General features: G+C 38.3%; 1 protein-coding gene across 5 annotated transcripts in view; it reads right to left on the reverse strand.

Moving 5' to 3' along the window:
- PLD1 (phospholipase D1) overlaps window positions 1–27,571 on the reverse strand; it is a gene marked incomplete at its 5' end in the record, with an annotated part of 202,545 nt that overhangs the window by 23,051 nt on the left and 151,923 nt on the right. For all 5 annotated transcript variants that reach the window (XM_079923385.1, XM_079923388.1, XM_079923387.1 and 2 more), the window contains 3 exons: window positions 1,862–1,996; window positions 12,226–12,275; window positions 14,626–14,739. In XM_079923385.1, the coding sequence (XP_079779511.1) occupies window positions 1,862–1,996; window positions 12,226–12,275; window positions 14,626–14,739 (299 nt within the window). The remainder of the gene's footprint in view (window positions 1–1,861; window positions 1,997–12,225; window positions 12,276–14,625; window positions 14,740–27,571) is intronic.

The following is a 27,571-nucleotide window of genomic DNA, read 5'->3' on the forward strand; positions in this document are numbered from 1 at the left end:
GAAAACTACTTTGCATTTATACTTGATGTAAAGTAAAGCAGGCTGAAGGTCAAAATGACCTTTAAAAGGAAAATATTTACATCTGTCAATTTTTACTTCAAGAGTTCTGAAATCTTGCTGAAGAGATCAACTGAATTTTATCTGGCTTTGTTTGTTTTTTCATTTCAGCAAAATCAATATTTTTCCTTTCCTTACTGTCATTGCCAAATTCAATATAAAAATATTCTGAGATTGGCTTCTGAAAAGCAAGACCAGAATAGCTTGTGGGAAATAAGAGAAAACTTGTATATTGGGGGAAGTAAGGGAGGAAATAAATCCTTAAAGAGCTTTGATCCCTATTGAGCAAGAACTTGAAGACACAAGATATTTTTCTTAAATGCCCGATAAGTATTAAAAGAATGTCTGGGGCTTCCCTGGCGGCGCGGTGGTTGAAAGTCTGCCTGCCGATGCAGGGCACACGAGTTCGTGCCCCGGTCCGGGAAGATCCCACATGCCGTGGAGCGGCTGGGCCCGTGAGCCATAGCCGCTGAGACTGCGCATCCGGAGCCTGTGCTCCGCAACGGGAGAGGCCACAACAGTGAGAGGCCCGCGTACCGCAAAAAAAAAAAAAAAAAAAAAAAAAAAAAGAATGTCTGTGTGTGTGTACACACACACACACACATATATATATATATATATATATATATATGTATCACCACACTGTGGTCTATATATTTTCTGGCTTCTGAACTACTTTTTCTTTTCAAATCATCTTCCAGACAAGACAGTCTCATTACTCCTAGGTATGAATTTTTTTTTTCTTTTCTCAGTGGCGGATAGACCTGGAAAAGGCATATTTACTGCCAAAATTTTTCGAAACACCCCATGACACTTAATTTCTTAAAGAATAGTTAAGTATCTTATTATAGCTGAGAAACTATATTTTATTTAAAATGGATGAGTGGAATTCCCAATAGTGGGACACAGCATATCTCTAAGTAACATCCCCCCACCCTTGTCAATTCATTTATCTGGCTGGTTATTTATACTCTATTTCTCCTCCTGGCCTTTCAGTGTTTGTGTAACATGATATTAGAAGGCAAACCAATTCAATGATGGGAAAATGAAGCTTTTCAGGTGTATACAAGAATGAAGCTGCAAACCCACCCCTCTGGTCAAGATCTAATCTGGGTAGAATGTACAACCAGTAACTCTCCTGAATCTGTCAGTGGGGCGAGGACTGCAGGAACAGACTGCAGACCTTAGTCTAGGACTACATCATATCATTACTACACAATGTCCACCTCACTCCCGCCCCCAACAAAGCTGGTCTGCTCTGCACTCTGATTAATAACGTCCAAAACATTGACTCCGGGGAAAAAATGGTAAGCACAGAGGCAGCAATATTTTAATATCCTTCCGATCCTAACTCTCGCAAAACTTCAGATCTGTGGTAATGCTTAGGTGGGTGTGATGCGTGCATGTACAAATTACCATGAGGTACTCATTTGTGACACATTTCCCTCCCCACATCTCCTCCTTCCAAGCCCAGAAATCTAGGTACTTGGCTTCAAAATAAAAATAAGGAAATAATAAAGAATTAATGAGAGCAGGCTGATTATTGCACTGCTGGGTTAAATTGCTGTCTCTGGACACTGTAATTTACACGATGGCCATTTGATTGTTCTGTGCCTCTGTTACTTCATAGATAAAAGCAGGGATTAGACAGGACATAAGCAAAAAAGATTGCTTCGGAAATGTTTTAGATAACTGTGTGACTGTCCCTTTCAACTGCAAAGGAAGCTTTAGAGGAATAAAAAGAAAGATTGTTGCATGAGGTAAGTCAACTAACAAGGAATACAATTAGAGACCAAGTACTTACCAATAATAACAGTGTTGTCATCAGCAATTAGCAACTTGCTGTGGACATAGACAAGCTCAGTGACTAGGTTTCCTTCAAGCTCTGCGTGTGTTCTAAGACCACAGAAGGATATGTAATTTATCCACTGATTGCCGACTGTAAATTAAATAAGAAATCACTAAAATTAATATGACCAAGCTCAATAATGGCACCTTAAATTTTACTGTCTTTCAAAACAAATATACCACATAAACAGGTTAAGAATGGATTGTAAAATATATGTGTGTATGTGTGTGTGTATAATTTCAGAATACATCTAGGATCTATTTTTGCTTTCTGAAGAGTTTTATATTGTTAATATGAATGGAGATACAATTTTAAAATATCATACTGAAGTGATTTCTAAGAATTTCTTATGCCGAGGTAATCCAAAGATAAATTCAAATATGAACATTTTATTTTAATGATTTGGTGAGCAACTACTGAAGAGTGATAAAGTATAGCTGCAGTAGATAACCCAGGATTTCAGTGTGACATTTGCATCTGCCTTGGTTGACACCTGCCGCTGTTTAAATCAGATGCAGGATGTGAGCCCAAACTACCCGATGTACACATACTTTGCAGCATATCCAGCGCAAAGCAGCAGATAAATTTTGCAGACTTTGGGTAAGTAAGAGTGTTGGCAATTAAATAACACTCCTTCTAAATCACTAAAGGAAAAGAAAGAATCCTAAGTACATTAGGATTAGGAAAGAATTCTAAGTACATTTGACTTCGGAGAATTTTATTCAGAGCAAGCAGTACTAGGTTTGTACTTTAAAATGCTGTCCTCTCATCATGTGAGGGTCATTTACGTGATAAGAAGAAATGCATTCCATATCAAACCAACCCATATTCATTACTCTGGCATGAGTGTTAGTCATGAGATTTTATGGTCCCTCTCCCACGTAGCAATCGCCCTGGATAAGCAAAGTCTGATACTAAGAATAAATGGAGTGGAACCAAACCATCTTAGATTCTTATAGAAAGAGAACATAAATTTTTAAAAGAATCTGAAGCATATTAATAGAACCAATGGTAGTTCATGTTTCATTTACTGAAGTTTCCATGTATTACTGATGCTTTCTATTTTACTGCTGATGTTAGTGTATCTATTAAATTTAGGTATATTGGAAAGAAGTTTGTTCATAGGTAATATACAGAGATTCCTCCATTTACAAATAAACCTTCCCATATTTTATATTAACACATACTATAAAGTCTGTATAGTTAAAATAGTGTAGAACTGGTACATAAATAGACAGCCAAACCACTGAATGGAATAGGAAGTCCAGAAACAGACGCAAGTAGGTATGGAAATTTTGCATATGATAAAGGCTGCATCTCTAGAAAAAGGGCTTTTTACATAAAGGACTAGAATTTTTAAATGAAAGGTGCTAGTACAATTGCATAGCTATTTGAAAAAGATAAAAATTATATATATTTCTCCCAGCAATTGTAAGAACTCCAAATAAATCAGAGATGAAAATGTAAGCATATGAAACCATGCAAGTGTTAGAAGAAAACAGGGTGAATTCCTGGTAACCTGAGCGCAGGGAAGGCTTGTAAGTATCTAGAGCCAATAAAAGATCAATAATGTTGGCTAAATTAAAAAAAAACATATTTGCATGACACAAAACACAACAAGCAAAGACAAATGACAAAGAGGAAGAACGTATTTGCAGTATGCATTACAGACAAAGAACTGAGTCTGAACATATAAAGAACTCAATAACTGAAGGGAGAAAAAGATCAAAGTCTTGACAGAAAAATAGGCAAAAGACATGAACAGACAATTCACACACACGAAAAGATACATTTGAAAACACATACATTCTCACTCATAATAACAGAAATGCAAATTAAAACCACAGTGAGAAACCATTTTTTAACCTATGAGATTGGGCAAAAAAAAAAGTAAGATAACATATTCTATTGGTGAGACTGGGTTGAAGCAAGCTCTCTCTTACATTGGTGGTAAGAATGCAAATTGGTACAAACTTGGAGGGTAATTGGCAATACCTAACAAAACCACCTATGTGTTTACCTACTGACCTAGCATTCCCACTGTAGAAATTTATCCTAAATATACACTTCCAACAAATAAGAACATATATGCACAAAGTTATCAACTGCATAATTGTAATTGAAAAATATTGAAAACAACCTAAATGTTCATACAAAGGAGAATGATTGAATCAACTATGGCAAATCTATACATGGGAGACTATGCAGAGCTAAAAAGGAATGAAAATCGCTATGAACTGATATGGAGTGATTCCAGGATGTAGTGTTAAATGAAAAAACAAATGCACAAGAAAATATGTGGTATGCTATTCTTATGAAAAGTACCAAAAGATTTCTCCCAAAAGATTGGGAGAAATAAGAAAATATACATGTATCTGCTCATTTGTACAAAAAGAAACACAGCAAGAATAACTTAGAAACTGACAAAATTGGTTACCAATAGGGGATGAGTGGAATAGGGTGGAAAAGATGGGTGGGGAAGAAACTGAAAGGAAGTATAGTGGAGTGGCACTTGTCTAAGCATGCCTTTTGTATAGTTCTGCCTATTGGAAGTCTGTTACACACACTTAATCAAGAAAGACAGAGAAAAAAAGAAAAGCCTAAAATGAAATACAAATTAAAGCAATGAACCTAACTGTATTTCAAATTAATAACATAATCCAAGTAAATTTTCAACACTGGTTTTTGAGCATATACTCTTAGGCTAAAGACAAAAAGAACTGTAAACAAATATTGAATTCTAGTGAGATTTATTTTTCATAGTAGTATGGGCTACAGATTTTTGTGTATTCTAAGATTGAGGAAGTATATATATCAGAGATAACAGAAGGAATCCTGTGGCATGGGACTGGAATTATAAGTATCAGTATGGAGATAGATAGATAATAGGTAGATAGATGGATAGGTAGATAGATAGATAAATAGACAGATAGATAGACATATAATAGATAACGTGTATACAAAAGGCCTAAAGCAGTAATATCCCAGTAGTAATGATCATATCTAGCACCCAGAATTTGGTTTCTAAATGCCAATTTCCACTAAAAGAACCTAGGTTTCTTGGAGAAATGGTTGATTGCAGGGCTAGTTCTGGGAATATACCAGATGGGTCTGGAACTCTTGTGCCAGTAAGAAAAAAAGGCTGATGGAAACATGTCCAAAGCACATAGGAGCAAGCTTAAAAAGGCCCTCACTGGCCAAACCTGTGCAAGCTGATCATCAAAATTATTACCCACTGAATAACATAAGAATCCACAGGTCCACACATGAATGAATGCATAAGTGGGGAAGAAGGAAAGGAAACTTTCTTATAGTAGAATTGCAACTAAGAAATTTAGAAGAAAGTAATAAATATAGAAGAAGCAATGGAACTAAAAAATCAACATTTAGAAATATAGTAATAATAACTGAATCATAGTGTAATAATGGATCCAGGCAGAATCATTAATATATGCTAAAACCAGTGGGTGAATGTTTGATAAGAAGCAGAATATTTACTATATAGACTCAAAGTGTTTTCCCACGAAATATTTAATTACAAAGGGAAAAATGGTAATTTTATAGTGGAGAAACTTGGCAGATCCCACCTTCCCTAAATGATCAAAGTTAATGTACCAGTAATGGGGTAAATCAACACCATGTTCCTCCTGACATGGTATATGAAGAGCACGTCACTTCTGTGATATTCCTGCTGAAAACGCATAACCTGAATCTAATCACAAGGAAACAATGGATATACCGAAACGGAGGGCTATTCTACAAAATATAACTGTACTCTTCAAACATACCAAGGTCATGAAAGTCCCCTCATCCTCCAAAAAAAAAAAGATTGAGGGATTATTTCAGATTACAGGAAAATAAAGATACATACACCACATGTTCTTGATTGAAGCCTGGGCCACACACACACAAAAAACATTTCCCCCCCTTTTGCTATAAAGGACCTTAATTAGTAAGACAATTGGAAAAATTTTAATAAGGTCCGCAAACAAGATAATAGTATTATATCAATGTTAATTTCAGTAATTTCTATATTGAACTATAGCTGCTTTAAAAATGTCCTGCTTTTTCACAGAAACACACATTTATTTAGGAGTAAATGAGCATCATGGTTGCAACTTATTGTCAAATGGTTCAGAGGGAAAAAACCCATCCACCTGTCTGTCTGTCTATCTGTCTATCTATCTGCAGAGAATGATAAAGCAAAGAAGGCAAATTTATTAACATTTGCGAAATCAGGATGAAGGGTATATGGCAGTTCTGGAAATTCTTCCATAAGTTTGAAATTATTTAAAAATATTTTTTAAAGATTAACGATACCGACTGGCTGTTAGCAGCCTGAAAAGCTTAAGACGTAATAACTTGTAATTTCCTAAGGCACAGATTTGTGCCATTCCACAGCAGGTCTGGAGAGTCTCAGCAACACTCCAACTAGTGGGCGAGCCTCACAGCCCACAGTCCATACCTACTCCTTCATCCTTGCTACAAAATACCTTTTATTTTAAAAGGATTTTTTGTTTTGTTTTGTTTTAGATTTAATTTTATTTATTTTTGGCTGCGTTGGGTCTTCACTGCGGTGCGCGGGCTTCTCATTGGGGTGGTTTCTCTTGTTGTGGAGCACGGGCTCTAGGTATGTGGGCGTCAGCAGTTGTGGCGCCCAGGCTCAGTAGTTGTGGCTCACGGGCTCTAGAGCTCAGGCTCAGTAGTTGTGGCACATAGGTTTAGTTGCTCCGCAGCATGTGCGATCTTCCTGGACCAGGGATCAAACCCGCATCCCCTTCACTGGCAGGCGGATTTCTGTCCACTGCACCAGCAGGGAAGTCCCCAAAATAGCTCTTGTGAAGTGGTAAAAAATCTTTATTTCTTTATGAAAAATACCTTTAAGAAGAAAGCTAAGGGTGAGTGCCAGTCACGGGGACCAGAAGAAAAACAAAGGTTCCAAGCCAGAAAGCAGACATTTTGATGAATTAAAGTGTGGCCTGTCAAATGAGGTGAATGGATCCACCACACACTCTAGTGAGAAGAAGACAAATCAAATTGAGAAATTACTTTGGTCGGTACAGTCATCCCTCAGTACCCACAGGGTACTGGTTCCAGGACCCCCAAGGATAACAAAATCTGCCCTACTCAAGTCCATTATATAAAATGGTATAGCATTTGTGTATGATCTACACACATCCTCCCGTACACTTTAAATCATCTCTCGATTACTTATAATACCTAATACTATGTAAATGCTATGCAAATAGTTGCCTGCACACGGCAAATTCAAGTTTTGCCTTTTGGAACTTTCTGGGGTTTTTTTTTTTTCCTTTTTAAATATTTTGTATCTGCGGTTGGTTGAATGTGTGGATGGGGAACCTGCAGATACAGAGGTCTGACTGTACTTTATTCTGTGAAGGAAACTGGCTCAACGAGTAACAGGTACAAAGTTGGTGATGTTAACTTGTGGTGTGAGGATATACCGAAACAGTGCCTTCTGAAGAAAATATCAGGAAGCCAGGAGCATGACAGGTATTAATAAGAAGCAATAGATAGAAAAGAATCATGAGGGGTTCCAACTTACATGTTATGGAGGTATGTGAGAATCTGAAGATTTATACAGGCCCCTAAGACATATCTGTTGTGAACGTTGGTGCATATATATCGATAGCTCGAAAGATGAGAAGTTTGATACGATAGACTCTATGTTTATAAGGACACTTTGTGAAAGGACTTGAAGAGTTGTCACAGGCTTTTGCTGCTTAAACAAGCACTTCCTATATGTACGTTTCTAATCCTGACTGAATACCTCTAGACCTTGGGTTAAATTAAACGAAATTGGCTGCTAAAATGCCATAATTCACAACAATTATAAAAATAATAAAGAAATGCTTTAAATTAAACACTAAATCCCTGAAGATTAGTGTATCAGAAAATCATACACTAATCGCAGCTGGTTTTCTTTTCAGGAATTTTAACATATTCGTAGCAGCAGTTTTGTTATTTCTAAAAACTACAGCTCTCTATCCAATTAGAGATTAGTTAGTTCATTTATTTAAAACCCACTATACATTTACAAAAACAAAACCAACAATACTACATTGTACCTCAAAAAGGGGCATTATGTAATTAATCTGTTCTTCCATGTTCAATGAACATTTTCCCCACTGAGATGCGTGATTTTGACTTGTTCCCAGGGTACTTGGAACTCTTTTCATAAGAGGGCTTAACATTGAAATGACTTATGTTAAAATCCAATTTTTCCCCAAAATAGGCAGAGGCAGGAAAAGGGTCCAGAGCCAAAGAAAATGCTTTATAATAAGTTCAGGACACTTTTATGGTTGAGAAACTAAATAATAGGCTTGTTCTGACTTCTTATTCTCCTATAACCTCACCTTTGCATTTTTACTAGCCACTGTTATTACCGAATGGCTTTCCTGATTTTGTTTTTAATCAATATATCTTTTAGAACCTTACTCATTCACTATCAGTTTAATTTTCAACTGTTAGAAAATAGGGATAGGGTAATACTCTGGTAAATCTATGTCCTGGATAAAATTAGATACACCTTTTGAAAGTATTTATTTATTTATTTTCCTTAATTTTTTAGCTGCGTTGGCTCTTAGTTGCGGCACATGGAATCTTTGTTGAGGCATGCAGGATCTTTTCGTTAAGGCGCGGTCTCTTCGTTGCAGCGCTTGGGCTTCTCTCTAGTTGCGGCGTGTGGGTTTTCTCTTTCTAGTTGTGGTGCGTGAGTTCCAGAAGGCATTGGGCTCTGTAGTTTGCGGCACGCGGGCTCTCTCTTTGAGGCGCGTGAGCTCAATAGTTGTGGCGTGCGGGCTTAGTTGCCCTGCGGCATGTGAGATCTTAGTTCCCAGACTAGGGATCGAACCGGTGTCCCCTGCATTGGAAGGTGGATTCTTTACCACTGGACCACAAGGTAAGTCCCTGAAATTATTTATTATTGGTGATGTACATGTCTTATGTCCAAAGTTCTAAGATTTTTTAGATTGAGGAGACCATTAGTGAAAAATTATTGAATACCACACACCAATAGATAAGTTTAAAATTATGTAGTCCTAAAAGCTTAATTCATTATTTTTAAACTTCCAAGTCATTTAAAAATCCATATGCCATAAAATTCACCTCTTTAAAGTATTCAATTCAGTGTTTTTTTTAAAGTATATTCACAAAGCTGTACAATCACCACTATCCAATTTTAAGACATTTTAATTACTCCAAAAAGAAATGTCGTACCCATTAGAAGTCACTCCCCATTCCACTCTCTCCCCAGACCCTGGCAATGACTAATCTACTGTCCTGCCTCCAGGGATTTGCCTATTAAAAACATTGAATAAAAATGGAATTATACAATATGTGGCCTTTGTGTCTCGCTTCCTTTCACATAGCATAATATTTTCAAGGTTCACCCATGTTGTAACATGGATCAGTACATGCCTTTTTAGATTTAAATAATATTCCACTGTATGGATATACACATTTTGTTTCTTCGTTCACCCATTAATGGATACTTGAGTTGTCTACACCTTTTGGCTGTAGTGAATAATGCTGCCAGAAATATTCATGTGCAAGTTTTTGTGTGAACATATGTTCTCAGTTCTCTTGGGTATATTCTATGGAGAATTGCTGAGTCATATGGTAACTCTATGGTTAACTTTTAGGGAATTACCAAACTGCTTTCCAAAGAACCCACACCATTTTGAATGACCAGCAGCAACATATGAGGGTTCCAATATCTTCATATTCTCATCATTATCTTTTTTATGCTTTAAATTATAGCCATCTTAGTGGATATGAAGTTGTATCTTGTGACTTTTATTTGAATTTCCCTAATGATTAATTATGTTGAGCATCTTTTTATATGCTTATTAGCCATTTGTGTATCTTCTTTGGAGAAATGTCTATTTAGATCTTTGGCCCATTTTTAAATTGGATTATTTTTTTATTGTTGACTTGTAAATGTTCTTTTGTATATTCAGGATAGGAATCCCTTACCAGAGATATGATTTGCAAACATTTTCTCCCATTCTGTCATTTTTTTCTAGTTCCTTGATAGTGTCCATTGGAGCACAAAAGCTTTTATGTCTGATGAAATCCAATTTATCCATTTTTATATTTTTGTTATAAACCCAAGAAACGTGTGCTTAATCCAAGGTCATAATGCTTTGTGCCCATGTTTTCTTCTAAGAGTTTTATAGTTTCAGTTTTTACATTTTAGGTCTTGATCCATTTTGACTTATTTTTTGTATGTGGTGTGACGTAGAGGTCCATCTTCCTTGTTTTGCATGTGAATATACAGTTGTTCCATCACCATTTGCTGAAAAGAATATTCTCTCTCCATTGAATTGTCCTGGAACCCTTGTTGCAAGTCAAGTGACCATAATCATAAGAGTTTATTTCTGGATTCTCAGTTCTATTCCTGTGATCTATATGTCTATCCTTACATCAGCACCACACTGGTTTTATTCCTGTAGGTTTATAGTAAGTTCTGAAATTGGGAGCATGAGTCCTCCAATTTGTTCTTTTTCAAGATTATTTTGGCTGTTCTAAATGCCCTATTCATTTTTCTGCATTCTTTTTTCTTTCTGGTCCTCTGACTGGATAATCTCAACTGACCTATCTTCAAGTTTGTTGATTCATCTGCCTACTCCAATCTGCTACTGAGTCTTCCAATGCACATTTCATTTCAGTTGTTATACTTTTCAACTCCAGAATTCGTATTTGGTTCTTTTTATGTAAAAAAATTAATAAAAATTTTAAATTAAAAAATTCTATTTTTTTATACTATTTGGGGAGAGATTGTTTTTAGACTTCTCTTTAGTCTTTAGATTTGTTGCCTTTAGTTTTTTGAACATAGTTAAACTAGCCATTTTAAAGTCTTTTAAACTGTCAGACGGGTGAAATTAGGACAATTCTCTGAGAATTGTTGGGGGATGGGAGCTTCAAACCCATTTGGCTCCTTCCAGTGGCTGCTAGGCTGTTGGTTTTCTTTCACAGTGATGGGGAGTTGGTTTCCAAGGCCACTGTGAAATGAGGAGAGGGGGATGGGCATATGGCAAATTAAAAAGCTTGCTGCTTTTACCAAGATTCTGCCTTTTTTTTTTTTTTTTTTTTTTTTGCGGTACGCGGGCCTCTCACTGTTGTGGCCTCTCCCGTTGCGGAGCGCAGGCTCCGGACGCGCAGGCTCAGCGGCCATGGCTCACGGGCCCAGCCGCGCCGCGGCATGTGGGATCTTTCCGGACCGGGGCACGCACCCGTGTCCCCTGCATCGGCGGGCGGACTCTCAACCACTGCGCCACCAGGGAAGCTCTCTGCTGTCTTTCTTGAATAAACAGATTGTTACCTGCCCTTGGTTAATTTCCAGAGTGCTGAAAAAGTTGATTTTTGACAATTTTTGTTAGTGTTTTTGTTGCTTTTATGTAGGCGTGGATTTGGGGGGATCCTTACTATACCATTCCTGCTAATGTCCTAATTCTTTATTTTTGAGGAAAAATATACAGACATGGAAGGCCTAATTTGTTCTCCCCACATTCTGATACATCACCCAGTGCACCACGTTTAGGAGGCTCCCAGTGTAAACTAAAATTTTCAAAAACCTCAGTTGAGGTGGATAGCGTATGTGAACGCCACACCACAGGGCATCATATGATTGCGGTGGCTCCTGACCTTTTAGACCTTCCTGTGGCAGGAAGGATCAATTAAGATATCTGAGAAAGTGCCTTTGAAAATGTGAAGAATTTCAGGAGTAAAAGGTATTACTGTGGGTTTTTTTCTTATTTACTTACCTCCAGTATAATACCCTTGAAGATTTAGTCAAGTGTTATGGTGTTAAAATGGTTATATAATTAGTTTTCCTCCCTAAATATGACAGTGTGTGAGAACCCTGGGACTTCTACATCTGTAGGAGGCCACGTACATACATGCTGACTGCGTCCTCATCTTTAAAGCAGGGATGACACCTTCCTGCTTACTTCCCAGGACCGTGGTAAAGGATCGCAGGAGAAGATACATGTGGGGTCATTCTGAAGTGCCTTACAAATCGCACTTCTTATCAAAACAATTATTATAAATAAATAAAAATAAATTATAAAAAATTGTAAACATACTCTCATTTTTATCACCTATGCAGCTCATGCTGTGATGTCTTCATTTGAACATCTGTTTGGACAGTTTAATGAGAATAAGTAATTTATTTCTGTTAAGCATCTTGTGGGCTACCTTTTGTGAAGAGTCCTATAACCACACTGTGAAAACATTAATAATCACTGATATGTCACCAAAAACAACCATGGAGGAAAAGAAAAGCAGTTACTTACTCTCTGCTTTTAATTGTCCAAGGATGGAATTTTCTCCTCTGCACATGGTTCTGAACATATGTAAAGGAAAGAAATAATTATAGAGGTTTCAAAGGTTTCAATTGCAATATCTGTGGGGTAGAGTCCTAATCCAAATAAAAATAGAGCAAGTGCTTTTATGAGAAGATTTTTTAAAAGCCAAAAAAATCAATGTCACTTCTGTAATGTTATTGATGGGACAAGTTATTCTGAAGTGCGTAAATGGAAAAGTTATAAAATTGATCTTAGATTTCAGAAAGAGATGCTATTTTTAAAAGATGGGTTATGAATGAGCTTTCCCACTTAGAAAATGTGGCGACTGCAAAGATAAACTTAGAATGCCACAATAGATAAGAATACTTACAGAATCATATTACTTTCAGAGGTGAAAAGGGCAAACTTAGCAGAGTAATTCTGGGATTAAGGAAACTATTATACCTGAGCTGTCTCTGTAAAGTCAGAAAACCCCTTAAAAGTGAAAAATATAGTCTCAAATAGCTGCCTCTACTAATGATTTTGCTTCTCAAGACTCTTATAATAGTCGATGAATTATAAAGACCGACAAGACAAAAAATTCTATGTTCCATCTACTTTGCTCTGTGAATGTAATTAAAAGTACAGTTATGCCTGGGAAATGCTGATATTATTAAAGATGATGCCAGAAAATAGAGATTTTTTTGCATAATAAAAGGTTATAGTTTTGGTTGCTGAACAAAAGCGAAGCACGTTATTTCATTCAATTGGTTCACACCCAAGAAAATAGTTACAGAAAATAATTACAATCAATAATATTCCAAAAATAATGTTAGCATGGCAAATGAAGTGGATAAAATCCAATTAAACATTATTGCCTTAAATACTTAAAACATTAAGTGCCTTAAATACTTGAAAAGCTTTGTTTGCCATGTTATAAATCAGATAATATTAGAAATGGGCAAATTTTCAATCCAAGTGTATAGACCAAAGCACAGTTAAAGTTTTCTCATACTGTAATGAGGCAAAATTACCCCAGATGAAACAAAACGCCTTACTTGAAACCCTGGCAGACAGAAAGATACAAGCTTGAAAAGTCGGAAAGAAGCAAGAGGATTAAAAAAAAGAAGATTTCCACCACAGTGGTGCGCTCAAACTGTGCCTGGAGGACCTTAGGTCTTGAGGAGGTGCCTCTAGGGAGGTGGACTCAAGCAAGAGGGCATCTAAGCCCCCGGCCCCAATTTGACCAAGGCCCTGAACCCTTATCTGCTTTACACACTGGGGGTTTGGGACAAGACTTCATTTGTCCCTCCCCCACAAAAGAATTTGATTAGAAAGGTGGGAAACTACAGGTGGTTCTGACGAACAGGGGATATTAAAAGAAAATATCCAGGCGCTAGTCCTTGCTTTGACTTATTAAGTGTGATCCTGAGTAGGGCTCTTTTGTGCTTCAGGTCACAGAGCTTATAATTGGGAGCTGGATTCATGCCAGGCCTGTCCATTTACCTCTTCTCAGCTAAGCGACCCAAAAAGAACGTCAGGGGGGCCTTTCCATCACTTTCTACAGCAACCCTCTACACCCGCCCACCAGCTAGCACCTCTCAACCCCCCTCATAATCTTCCACTGGCCAAGTCTGAAGTCTCATGTGCCTTTTTGTGTGAATATGGAAACTCTGCTTTTTAGAATATTGAGAACAGGACTTACCACGTTCCCTAAAATTTTAATAAAGTGATGGCAGGGAAAACAATTAACATTCCAGGAGACAGGAAAGAACCTTCACGCTTCACTTACTGGCAGAGACTATTACTACCAACCTTGTTGAAGGATTGCTGCCTAGAAAAATCATAAACCAATATGTGCAAATCATACCATTTTAAGCATTTAATTTTTTTCTTTCATCTACTTACTGCAAAGAATATGGAAAGCTCAATAACTGTTTGGTGGCTTAAAGATAATTTTAAAATTATCTTTAAAAATTAATTATGTATAAAGGACTTCATATCTGTTTCTGTATAAAGTCCTTGTCTGCATTTATAATATATTAATATATATTAAAAGAACAAAAATATTAGTCTTTTTTATATTCATATATATTGTGTGTATATATATACCTCATAAATGGAGACAAGCACTCTATATATGTGATAGGCAATGAGTATAAAAGAGACACTAATATTTTAGTTCTTTTATATGTGTCATGTGTCCTAGGCCTACCATTTATGATTTTAGGCTCTATTTGAATTTTATCAACTAGTAAACAGGCCAAGATTCAAAAGTAAAATAAAGCAAAGTGTCCATCTGTTCAATGCTCCACTGAATAGATGTGGAGAAACATTTCCATTGCTTTCGCCAGCTTACATGCATAACTGATTGAAAGCTGTAAACAGAGGATTTTAGAACTTTGGCACCTGTAGTTGAAGTGCATTATTGCCTGTAGAGCATTTCCTCCACCGGTTGAAATGTCTCCTTCAAAACCTGGCAGAAGTGGTATCACAACATAAACCCGGTATCTCTGGCTTTCCCTGCAAAAGTCAGATGGAAAGAGTTGCACATACACACAGAAAAAGACACAGTAACAGTTAAAAATGACAGTCAAGCAGTTCACATCGTTTTGGAGATTGAGTGAATGGCTCCCTACGATACATTCTATCACGTTCCAGGCTTTGGCAGGGAAGGGGATGCTGCTGGATTAAAGGCCAGAAACTGTTACCCAGGCTAACCGTTCATAACAACCTGAAAAGTAAGCTGAACTTGGCAGTAAAGTGGGAATTGTACCCACTATCTCTCTATAGCACAATCCTTCCTAGGACAAAATTCACTGTAAAAAAGCCTTGCTTGGGTCCCATGGGAGGTGGAGGGGTTATAATAAAGTTTCGAAAAAGACGTTATCCTAACTGTTTTATGTATAACAAGTTATAGCCACAGTACCGAGCTCAGAGTCCAGCAAATAGTAGGCATTCAGTTAGTAATTACTGAGTAAATGAGCTCCCACAGCCTAAATCTCAGGGGCAAAAAAAGATATTGAACCCAGTATATTTTCCAATGCAGAAATCAGCATTGTTTAGAAACTCTGATTCATCTCTGAAAACTCTGCTTCAGATGCAAAATGTTACCCTGGGCCTGTCAAGAATTTTGAATGACTGATGTTGAGTTTTAAATCTCCTGTAGACGTAACACAATACTTCTTGGTCTGCTGTCCCAACTGAACAGCTTTTGAAAGAAAAGAAACAGAAGCAGAAAGTGGGGCTCCTAACTTTGATCTGCATTCAGAAAGTCAGAAATTTGGAGAATTGTGTTCAAATAGGTATTGCCTCTTTGGAGGCTAGACTGTTAATATCCTTATCCCTAGAAAACACACAGGAAGAAGAGAAAGTCTGGAGATGACTGTGGTATCCCTTATGGTCAGAATCTCGCCAGTTTATGTGAGAAGTCTGCATTCACACGAAGATGCTGCTACGGGTTAATTTTCAAATCGGAACCTACTTAAACTTTTCAAAATACTTAATTTCTAAGGTGCGTTGTCTTCTAAACAGCTACATTTTTCTTCCAGGTGAATATTATTACTACTCTCAGAGGGATCAGATTTCATTACTGAGGTCTCTGATGCCAACATACTGTACATATCAGGGCACAGGGAAAGTGCAGTTTGAGACAGAAGCCACGACCAACAGAACGGAGTCTGGAGGCCTATGAGCTTTAACCGCAGTGCTGAGAAATGAGGAATCTGAACCAGGGTGTTGTAATGGCATGGATTAATCGCTAGATGGCAAACACAGTTTGAGTTGGAAAAAACCCATTTAAAAAAAATATATAAATGGTTAAAGTTATCTGTCAAATAAGGGTACGAAGCTCACATTCCTAGATAGTAAACAGGATAGTGGGAAGAACAGAAAGAATGCCTAAGCTATTTCCTCACAGCCAGTATTTAAAAGTCCAAACGAATTTTACAGTTGAAAATTGACACCATCTGGCTTCAACTGCCTTTACAGAATCACCTTCGGTCTGGTCCTCCCAGGCCCACACTCCAGTGACTGGACACCACTGCCCTGTGCTCAGAGGTGCACCCCCAGTAAGGCAGGTTAGTCAACCTAACTCATCTGCCCCCTGAGCCTGGATGTCCTTCTCTGCCTCGCAGAGAGGAGCTGATAACCGGCTCCTTCCATCAAGCCATCCTGGATGTGCCAGTGAAAATCGGTTTGCTCCTGCCTCCGCACTCCAGCTACACATGGCTGGGATCCCTACTCAGCATCTTTTTTGCTTTACACAACAGTGACAGGTACCTCTGCTAGGCTAGGCTATGTGATAAGCCCTTTTGAATGTGCGTCCACATATCTTTCTGTTTTGGGCAGTGCCCAACAGAGGACCTTTGCACTCAGTATGCACTTGGTACTATTTGTTTTGAGAGGATGGGGTCAGGTTGGAAGAATGTTTGTTTCTGGGAAGCCTCTGGTAGACAAGAGGTTAAACAGGATGTTTTTCTTTAAATTAGATTACATTTTATTTGAATTTTTTTTACTGTGGTAAAATACATGAAACATAAAATTTACCATTTTCACCATTTTTAAGTGTACTGTTCAGTGTTAACAACTACCTTCACATGTTGTGAACCATCATGATCTCTATTTCCAAAACTTTTTCATGAGCCCAAACAGAAACTGTGATAATTAAGCAGTAACTTCCCATTTCCCCTCCCTGCAACCTCTGGTAACCTCTAATCTACTTTCTGTCTCTAGGAATTTGCCTGGTCTAGATATTTCAGCTAAGTGGAATCAAACAATATTTGTCTTTTTGTGGCTGACTTATTTCACTTAACATAATATCCTTAAGATTCATCCATGGTGTAGGATGGGTCAGAATCTCCTTCCTTCCTATGGCTGAATAATATTCTGTTATATATATGGACCACATTTGGTTTACCCAGTCATCTGTTGGTGGACACTTGCAATGTTTCCACTTTTAGCTATTGTGAATAATGCGGCAGTGGGCACGGGCATATAGTATCTGAGTCCCGGTTATTTTGGGTATATACCCAGGACTGGTGTTGCTGGGTCATACAGTTATTCTATGTTTAGCTTTTTGAGGAACCACCAAAAAAAATTACATTTTCAAATGGATAATATATGTTCTCAGTGCAAACCTTCAGAGGTGGAAGATTATATGATGAAAAAACTTCTTTTTCACTCCTTTGTCCCCAGCCTTTGTTTCCCCTCCCTAAGGGCAATTTGTATTACCTTTCATGTTCTTTCAGAAATAGTCTATGAATTTATAAGCATATATATGTATTCTCTCCTTCTACACAAATGTTAGAATACTGTAAACACTTTTCTGAACGTTATTTTTTTTTTGTAATTTATCAGTGCATCCTGGAAATTCTTTGCTAACTGTACATAGAGAGATGCCCAGTTTTTAATTAATAGCGACAGTATTCCAAATCCATGCCATAATATTTTAACCAGTTCTCTATTGCTGGGCATTCAACTGTTTCTAATTTTTTGCTACCCCAAAATGCCTATTTTGCTATGTGTGCCAACCCACATAAGTCATCTCTCACATTTATTAGAAGCAGTATTGCTGGTCTTGAACACCAAGTGCTTGTAATTCTGTTTGGAAAAGATGGTTACCTTTTGCCCATGTGTTTTATAAAAGCAAAAATGACTTCAAAATGTAGACATTGGGAAATGTTCTATAAAAATCTTGTATCTTTAGATAAAGCATATTTGCAAATTTAGTTTGTAGAAAACAGAATATTCACATTTTCTTGTTCTTGGTTAGCTTTATATCAAAATCCTTGCTTTTTTATTTATTCTTTTTTAAATTTTTTATTTTTTGCGGTACGCGGGCCTCTCACTGTTGTGGCCTCTCCCATTGCGGAGCACAGGCTCCGGATGCGCAGGCTCAGCGGCCATGGCTCACGGGCCTAGCCGCTCCATGGCATGTGGGATCTTCCCAGACCGGGGCACGAACCCATGTCCCCTGCATCGGCAGGCGGACTCTCAACCACTGCGCCACCAGGGAAGCCCTATTTTTATTTTTTTAACACAATGCAGTTCTTGAATTTCCTAAATGATGAAATTTTTAAACTGTGTTCAGCAAATTAGCATAAATGACTTAGATATTCACTGCTATAGAAAAAAAAAAAAGGGCTCTGGAATTTCAAACCATAAAGTTGTAGCTAAGTTTAAGCCAATGAAGAGAAAATTCTATGTGCTAACCTGTCCAGTCTCCTTCCTTGATCCGGTCCCCAGAAAATAACAGTTCTTGGCCACCGAGGATTCTAACCTCTTCCAAAACACTGCATTCTCACAATGCTGAGGTGGTGCAAATGATAGCAGTCAGCATAGGGCAAGAACCTGAGCCCCTAATGTGCAGAATTATTTATGATCTTAAAAGCAAGAGAAGAGCTAGTGGGCACCAGGCCATCATGCAGGCAACTGCTCCATCCACTTTAGTTCAGAACAATTTTATAAAATTGCATGCTCAGGCTTTTTGTTAAAATAAGTTTTTCTTTCAAAATCCACTAACTCTTACAGCAGTGTTACGTATAATAGATAAAAATTGGAAATGTCCAATAATGGGGGGATGATTAACTAAATTATGTTATAGTCACTCAATGGATGTAACTTCTTACTAAAATGACCACTATGACTTACTAGCAAAGTACTTCTGGTAGTGTGTTAAAATGGCCCTAATGCAAAGTTACAATTACAAGACAATTATAGATGTGGCAGGCTGATACTATGAAATATTAAATAATTTTTCCCCTTAAATATGTTAAATTCCCTCTCTCTGTGACTGGAGATATGAAGCAGGCGTTGCTCCTAGGATGGCGCTCTCACCGAGGAACCAGGGCACAAAGATGTCAGCTTCTTAGATTTGGGGAACTGAGGAGAGATCCTTTGAGCTGAGATGGGAGTATAAAGAAATAAGAGGAACTTCCCTGGTGGTCCGGTGGTTAAGAATCCGCGCTTCCACTGCAGGGGGCATGGGTTCGATCCCTGGTCAGGGAACTAAGATCCCACAGGCTGCGCAGCGTGCCCAAAAAAATAAAGTAAAAAAAAAGAAGAAGAAGAAGAAATAAGAGTCAGACTCAGTGCAGGGACCCTCTACTGGCAGCAGTAGAGGAGAAGGGACAGAAAGGCAGGTTTTAAAGGAGAAGGCTGAGGACCCCAGGTTACAGTAAGCAGATGCCAGAACAGGCTTGACAGATCGATACTGAGCGCTAGAAGCCCCTTCCCAAAGATCCAGGGCCCCTTAGCGTCTATACCAAGGATGGGGGAGAGGAGGAAAGACCAGGGAGCACCCTGACGGACTGAATACAGAAGGCAGAAATGAGAAATCACTGAATTTGGCCACATTTATCAGGAAGTGACTAAACTAAATTTCCTTCTATTGTGTGGAAAAGGGACTTGAGACAGAAATCCAAGTGAGTTACAGGAAAAGGAAATAAATTACAACTCAGAAAATATGTCTGCATATTAATATGGACCAAAAAGAAAATAGGAAAACAAAAAGTAAATTGTTTAGGTGATGAGAATGTGGGATCTTTAATATTTTCAATTTTTGTGATTTGCTGAAATGCTGCTTTGTCCCTTTAAAAACAAGTCCTAGGCGCTTCCCTGATGGCACAGTTGTTGAGAGTCCGCCTGCCGATGCAGGGTACATGGGTTCGTGCCCAGGTCCGGGAGGATCCCACATGCCGCGGAGCGGCTGGGCCCATGAGCCACGGCCGCTGAGCCTGTGTGTCCAGAGCCTGTGCTCAGCAACGGGAGAGGCCACAACAATGAGAGGCTCGTGTACCGCAAAAATCAAAAAACAAAAACAAAAAAAACCGAACAAGTCCTAGTTCACCAACATAAATGGGTCTTAGCAGTGGTTTTCCTCTAACTTCCCACCTTGTTCTCTCCAGAAGAACCCCTCCTCCTTCACCTCCTCCTTCCCCAGCATGGTGGGTAGTCAGGGGTCTTCTGCTCAGAGTGGGGTCTCAGGATCTATAAGAAGGCCCCAAAGGAGCTCATTGTGTTTCTCCAGTGACAAGATGCTTTATTTTTTGAGAATTTGAGATTTATAGATCATGTTTCATTGCCATAAACTTCAGGAGCTGGTATAAATCTTCTCGTTGTAGATTTTGCAGCAGTGAACGCTGCCAGAAGTAAGAAGAATTGTGGTTGGGGATTAGTGGTTGGTTTTTTTTTTTTTTTTTTTTTTGTGGAGAGAATTTTATTCTATAGTGGTATCAGTTATGGGAGAATTGGATCTGTATCTTCTCAGTGGTTTGGGACATAGCCCATTTTATTTTGTGTTTGGCAAATCTTTTTAAAAGCAGTAAACCTTTCTGGGCTTCAGTTTTCTCATCTGTAAATGAAGGCGTTGGTGAAAATCATTGTTAGTCCACTAGAAATGCTGGTTCTATTTAGCGCTGACTTTGCATATCATATGTGAGATTTATATAGATTATGACATTACATATTGTGTGCACACAAAAACACACACACATAATTTTTTCGTTGGTTATCTTTTGAAAACGGCAAGCTTTTAAATGTAAGGATGTTCAGGGCTAGCCCAGCATGTGTGACTTAGACTTCACTCTGGACTTGATAACCTTTGGCAGGCATGTCCCTCAGTGTCCCTTAAATAAGATTCTACAAAACCTCTTATTAAATTGTTCCCACAATAGCCCAGCCGTTTTCATTTTCATTTTTAAAAGAGTCTCTCCCTTCCTTCATCTCTCTGCCAGGGCACATGCTCAGACTCAAAATGATTTCTGGCCTCTGACCAGTACTAATCTTTACTCTCTCTATCTGCTGAGATTATCATTTATATAATTTTTGGAATCAAATAAAAGCAATTAAATGATCTAAATCAAAAGTTCTCCCGCCATGATCTGTCATCTCTGCCCTAATGTAACCTCTTCTCCATGAATTTCATAGAGCTTGGAGATTATCCCACAAGATAAAATGTGAAACCAGCCATTGGCATACTTACTTTTCATATTTTTCTTCTTTTATTATAACTGCAGCTTAAATTTCATTAAGACAGTGATTCTGAAATATACCCAACATGTCCTTTCAACTTGGTACACAAGTTATAGGATGTGGTAATTATAGGATGTAGATTTTTCTTTAAACCTAAGAAGTTTTTTTTTTTTTTTTTTTTTTGCGGTATGCGGGCCTCTCACTGTTGTGGCCTCTCCCGTTGTGGAGCACAGGCTCCGGACGCGCAGGCCCAGCGGCCATGGCTCACGGGCCCAGCCGCTCTACGGCATGTGGGATCTTCCTGGACCCGGGCACGAACCCGTGTCACCTGCATCGGCAGGCAGACTCTCAACCACTGCGCCACCGGGGAAGCCCTAAACCTAAGAAATTTTTATCTATCAAGCAATTACTTTAAAAAAAGAAAATGTTTATTTGATTTTTAAAAATTTTTAAATAAAGTACCTCTTCTAAATTTCTTGCAGGCTTAACATTAGAACATTTCTACTTCCCTTGAAATGAGGGAAGCTTTGTAGCTGAGCTACAAAGGTAGCACAAGGTAAAGAGCACAAGTTTAAGTCCTGAAGATGTGGTCTGAGTCACAGTTCTACTCATCAATAGCTGCATGATGTGGGCAAGTTACCATAATTGCACTTGGCCTCAGCTGCCTCATCTGTAGAATGGAAATCATTATGCATCCACTTCATAAGGCTGATGTGAGGATTAAATGAAGGAATGCATAAAAAGCACCTTGGATGTGGAATGCCTCAAAAACGATTTGATAACATTATTAATCAATTAACAACCAGTGATTTCAATTGGAAAGCTTCAAAGAATCATCAACAGTGCCTAAAATTAAAACAAAGCAAAGCAAAACTGAACACACATTATGTTTCAGAATGCATTTTATTTTATATTTTGGGGGAAGATGTAATCCAATCAAACATGGGGAATCCAAAAATGGATTCCCATGAGGAGTCAGCTACAGCTTTCTGGCAGGACACCTCTAGACAGTGTTTTAATCATGTGCCTCTACTTGTCACAGGATGAGAAGTGCCAGCGATAGGGAACCAGAGCCAGTTGCCCTTATCCAGCAACAGTCATCTAACAATTTAAAATGAGGCACATTAAACACCTCTTTAAGTAAAACATTTGTTTCTAACATAAATATTAATTTCTAAATAGTTGATTTGATATTGTGGTTCTTTGTCTCTGCTAGAATTTACCATGAGCTAGCATATTTCCAGATGATGAATTTCCTGGAAATAACATAATTTCTTACATGAACTGGTGCTTTACGGTTTTCAAATTGCTTTCACATCTATTCATATGAGATAGGTAGGGCAGATATTATTATTCTCTTTGTTGGTGAAAAAACAGAGTGCCAGAAAGGCAAAAATTATAGATTCAAAAGGTCACATACCTGTAGACACAGAGTTGGGAAGAACTCAGATCTCCAGACATCTGGTTCCCAATTAATTTCAGATTCCCCAGAGGAGGTCCCTCATACCATCACTCATGCGCAAACTGCAAGCACTATATGGCACTGTTCTACGGTCATAGGAAGCATGAAGAGTTTGAGTGATTTTCAAAACTGTGTATTTTCCAAGGCAGTTGAATTGTGTATTTTCCAGTGCAGTTTAATATTAAAATACAGAAGCAATAAATCAACTGCCTAATTTCATTGCATGTGTCAAACTTGTGGTGATAACAGTGCAAAATGCACTCTCTCCCTCCAAACTTTTTAGCAGGGCGGCAAAATTATGCATGTCAAGTTTCCATAAGCAAAAATGGTTTCATCCTCAGAAACCGTACATTCATGGCACACAGTGTTTTAAACTGTTTTCTACTTGGACCATCTGGTTACTCTCTACGTTTTGGCTTATTCAAACATGGTATAAGGCAGTCAATTCTAGACTGTGGATTATGATTTCTTCACCCTGATCTCTAGTCCTATTTGAGTTGTCAGATAGGCTTCCAGTGGGTTGGGAGCTGGGCTCAACTCGAAGACAGTTCTACTTTTTTAGAGCAGACCTTTTGTTTTCTGCAGAGATTCCCATAGTTATTTTTAGTTCAGCTTGGGGTGAACAGTATTCTGAGGCTCTAGGTCATGAATCAGATCATGGAGGCTTGGCCTGTTTCTGTAAACAATTATGGATGCTGGAGAGGGTGTGGAGAAAAGGGAAGCCTCCTCCACTGCCAGTGAGAATGTAAATTGGTGCAGCCACTATGGAGAACAGTATGGAGGTTCCTTAAAAAACTAAAAATAGAGCTACCATATGATCCAGCAATCCCACTCCTGGGCATATACCCTGAGAAAACCATAATTCAAAAAGATACATGTACCCCAATGTTCACTGCAGCACTATTTACAATAGCCAGGAAGCAACCTAAATGTCCATTGATGGAAGAATGGATAAAGAAGATGTGGTATATGTATACAATGGAATATTACTCAGCCATAAAAAAGAATGAAATAATGCCATTTGCAGTGACATGGATAGACCTAGAGATTGGCATACTGAGTAAAGTAAGTCAAAGACAGTATCTTATGATATCGCTTATGTGTGGAATCTAAAAAAATGGTACAAAAGAACCTATTTACAAAATAGAAATAGAGTCACAGATGTAGAAAACAAACTTATGATTACCAAGGGGTGAAGTGGGGGAAAGATAAAGTGGGAAACTGGGATTGACATATACACGCTACTATATACAAAATAGATAACTAATAAGAACCTACTGTATAGCACAGGGAACTCTACTCAGTACTCTGTAATGACCTATATGGGAACAGAATCTAAAAAAGAGTGGATATATGTATATGTATAACTGACTCACTTTGCTGTGCAGCAGGAACTAACACAACACTGTAAATCAGTTATACTCCAATAAAATTTAATTAAAAAAAATTACAGCTGCTGAGAAAGAATGAGGAGAAAGTGAGGGAAGCAGAGAACTCACTTTAGGGAACTGGTGTGGGACCAGATTGCAGCACTGGCAGAAAAGTAAAGGCTCAGCCCAGTCGAGAGAAGTTGGCAATTTAAAGACGCCAATCTCTCTAGGGTGGGAGGGTCCTGGAAGAGAGTCTGTGTTCCTTGGTCAGGCTGGCCGAGTGCTGACTGTCATTTCCCTCCATCTGCTTTGTGCTCTATTCTATTCTTTTTCCAACAACCAAAGTTACACTTGTTGCTAGGCATGTGACTCTGGCAGGGAAGTTCTGAGTCTCAGAAGAGTAGAGAGCAGAAGAGTGAAAGGAAGAGAGAGGGGTAAGCTTGAGGATGGTACACGACGGCCCTCAGTGAGAAGAAGGGGAGCCACTGTAGGCAGCCTGCAAGATAAGCTTTCTAATTCTACCTTTACCTTTTTCCTAAAACTACAAGCTCACAGATTTGAAATTATTCAATGAAAATATATTTTACAGTTTGGAATTAACACAGGAGATAAACGATAATGTGGAGATACAGAGGAGGGGGAAAATGTAAAACAGGTTTCCAGGATATGTGTGTGTATCCACTAAGTCTGAATGTGTGATACACATGCCACTTTAAAATGTGACTATCAAAGCGAGTGAGATTATTGAGAGATCAAAGCTAAATGACACACAGTTAATTTGAAATCTGACGAACTCATTTCCCAGTTTCTACAAAGTGAGCTTGAAATTGCCACCCTTTAAGGTGCTCTGTGAACTTCTAAGCATGAGATAAAATCTGCAACAGATGCTACCTTACCATGCTCTCTCACTGTGGATCCCAGGGTCGCTGGGCAATGATCACTCAGAAAATATCTTAACATTCCTTCCAGCCTTAAAGTGCTATGATTTTAGAAGAAGTCCAGATACTAAAAGACAAATTAATATGCTAAAGAAAAATATTCGTTCAGGCTCCTGAACACTTAAAAACAAATCTTACAGATACTTATTAAACCACGTACTAATAAGTCAATAACTGGAATGAGTGAAGTTGAGAGTCATCCTACTCTCCTAATCAGCTGTCAAAGTTCCAAAATTCATGATTCACTGCTCAGCCCAATGAGCTCATTTGTCAATTTAATGTATTTTTGTGACATTTCAATTTCATGAAAAAATTATTTTTTCTTTTTGTCAAATGTGCTTTATAAAGGGGACGCTCCTACATCAATAAAATGCAAGAGTTGTCAGAAATATAATGCAATTTTGTAAATGAGACATAAATTGACCCAGAAAATTGGGAGACTGGAGACTGGAAAGGATGCAAGGAATCTCTGCGCGTACATATGTGTTTAACTGGAAACAAGACTGTTTTTAAGTCATCTCAGAAACAGTCCTTGGTGACTTTCTTAAAAAAAGCGTATGAGAAGGCAAAGAATAAAGGTCACTTGTAAAAACACAGACCATCATTCATATTTATGGCCATATACGCTGTTCTAGATGAGTACTATATAATCCTGGCAGTGCCTGTAGAATATTATAAAATACAGGTATTTGGGCCCTCCTCCAGAAAATTCTGATCCAGCAAGCCTGGAGTTGAGTCCAGCCCTCTGTGTGTTTGTAAAGTGGTGATTTTGATGCATGGGAAGGGGTGAGAAACACTGTACAGCCTGCAGGATGGGTGAGTGTTGTGCCTTGCTGCCCGAAGGCCCTCACTGTGGGATCAAGACAGCCATTCCCCCAGCTGCTGAGAGAGCTGGCCGCTGGCTACTCACTCACAGTGAAGCCTTTCTCCAGGAACTGCCCTCCAGAGGCCAAAGGGGCCTGCCTCACCCAAGGCCATGCCCATTTCCTGAAGTCAGCCTACATCCAAAGACCAGTCAATGGGAGGAGGAGATTATAAAGGCCCAACCTACTTGCTTCAATATGGGGCAACCCTGAAGTGGTCTCTAATCCTAACTGTCAATGCATTGGAGTTACATGGTGTGGGAGGCATTGGGTCCGAAGTCCAAAGACTTGGCTTCAAAGCTGTTTTTGCCTTTTGCTGTTAGTGGCCCAGACAAGTCACACCAACTCTTTCAACTCAGTTTAACTTTAAAAATGGGGACAAAAAAAAAAAAAGATGCATATTGTAATCCCCAGACCAACCACTAAAAAATGCAGAGGTATCTCGCTTAAATGCTGATAAAGGAATTAAGCAGAAAAAAATAAAAATGTACAGAAACAACAATAATAAGAAGAACAAAACTATATGATCTACTTTCAAGAGTAGTTGTGAAAATTCAGTAAGAGTCTGTAGATATAAACTGTGAATCATATAAAATGCTGGCAGTTGTTGTTATAAAATGTTCTTAAATGTGTTTTAAGCCCCAAATGCTTATGTACTTAGCATTCTCCACTGCATATGTTCAATGAATTAAGATAATAAAATGTAATGATTTTGTTTGTTTGTTTATTTTGCTGTTTTTACACAGAGCTAAAATCAGCCATAAAAAGAAATAGTCCCAGGTGTCAAGACAATTCATTAGGGACAGAACAGACTTTTCAACAAATGGTGCTGGAACAACTGTATATTCACATGCAAAAGAATGAAGTTGGACCTCTACCTCACACCGTATACAAAAAGTAACTAAAAATGAATCAAGACCTAAATGTAAGAGATAAAACTATAACATTCTTAGAAGAGAACAGGCATAAATCTTCATGATTTTGGATTAGGCAGTGGTTTCTCAGCTATGAAACCAAAGCACAGCAATAAAGGAAAAAAAAAAAAAAGATAAATGGAACTTTATCAGAATTTAAAACTTCTGAGTTTCAAAGGACACTACCAAGAAAGTAAAAAAGAAAACAGACTGAATGGGAGCAAATATTTGCAAATCATAAATCTGATATGACTTGTATCCAGAATACCTAAAGAACTCTTACAACTCAGTAATAAAAAGACAACCTAGGGCTTCCCTGGTGGCGCGGTGGTTGAGAGTCCGCCTGCCGATGCAGGGGACATGGGTTCATGCCCCGGTCCGGGAAGATCCCACATGCCGCAGAGCAGCTGGGCCTGTGAGCCATGGCCGCTGAGCCTGCGCGTCCGGAGCCTGTGCTCCGCAACGGGAGAGGCCACAACAGTGAGAGGCCCACGTACCGCAAAAATAATGAAAATAAAAAAAGACAACCTAATTAAACAACGGACAATGATAATACATGAATAGCCAATAAACAAAAGAAAACTCAACATTATTAGTCATTAGGGAAATTCAAATCAAAACCACATGAGATACCATTTCACACCTACTAGGATCGCTATAATCAAAAAGAGAGATAATAATAAGTATTAGCGATGATACAGAGAAACTGGAACCCTCATACACTATGGGAATGGAAAATGGTGTTGCCACTTTTGAAAACATGCTGACAGTTTCTCAAACTGTTAAACATAGAGTTGCCATATGATCCAGTAATTCCAACCCTAGAGTAATGAAA

This window comes from Stenella coeruleoalba (genome assembly GCF_951394435.1).
Source record: "Stenella coeruleoalba genome assembly, chromosome: 5".
Lineage (NCBI taxonomy): Eukaryota > Metazoa > Chordata > Mammalia > Artiodactyla > Delphinidae > Stenella > Stenella coeruleoalba.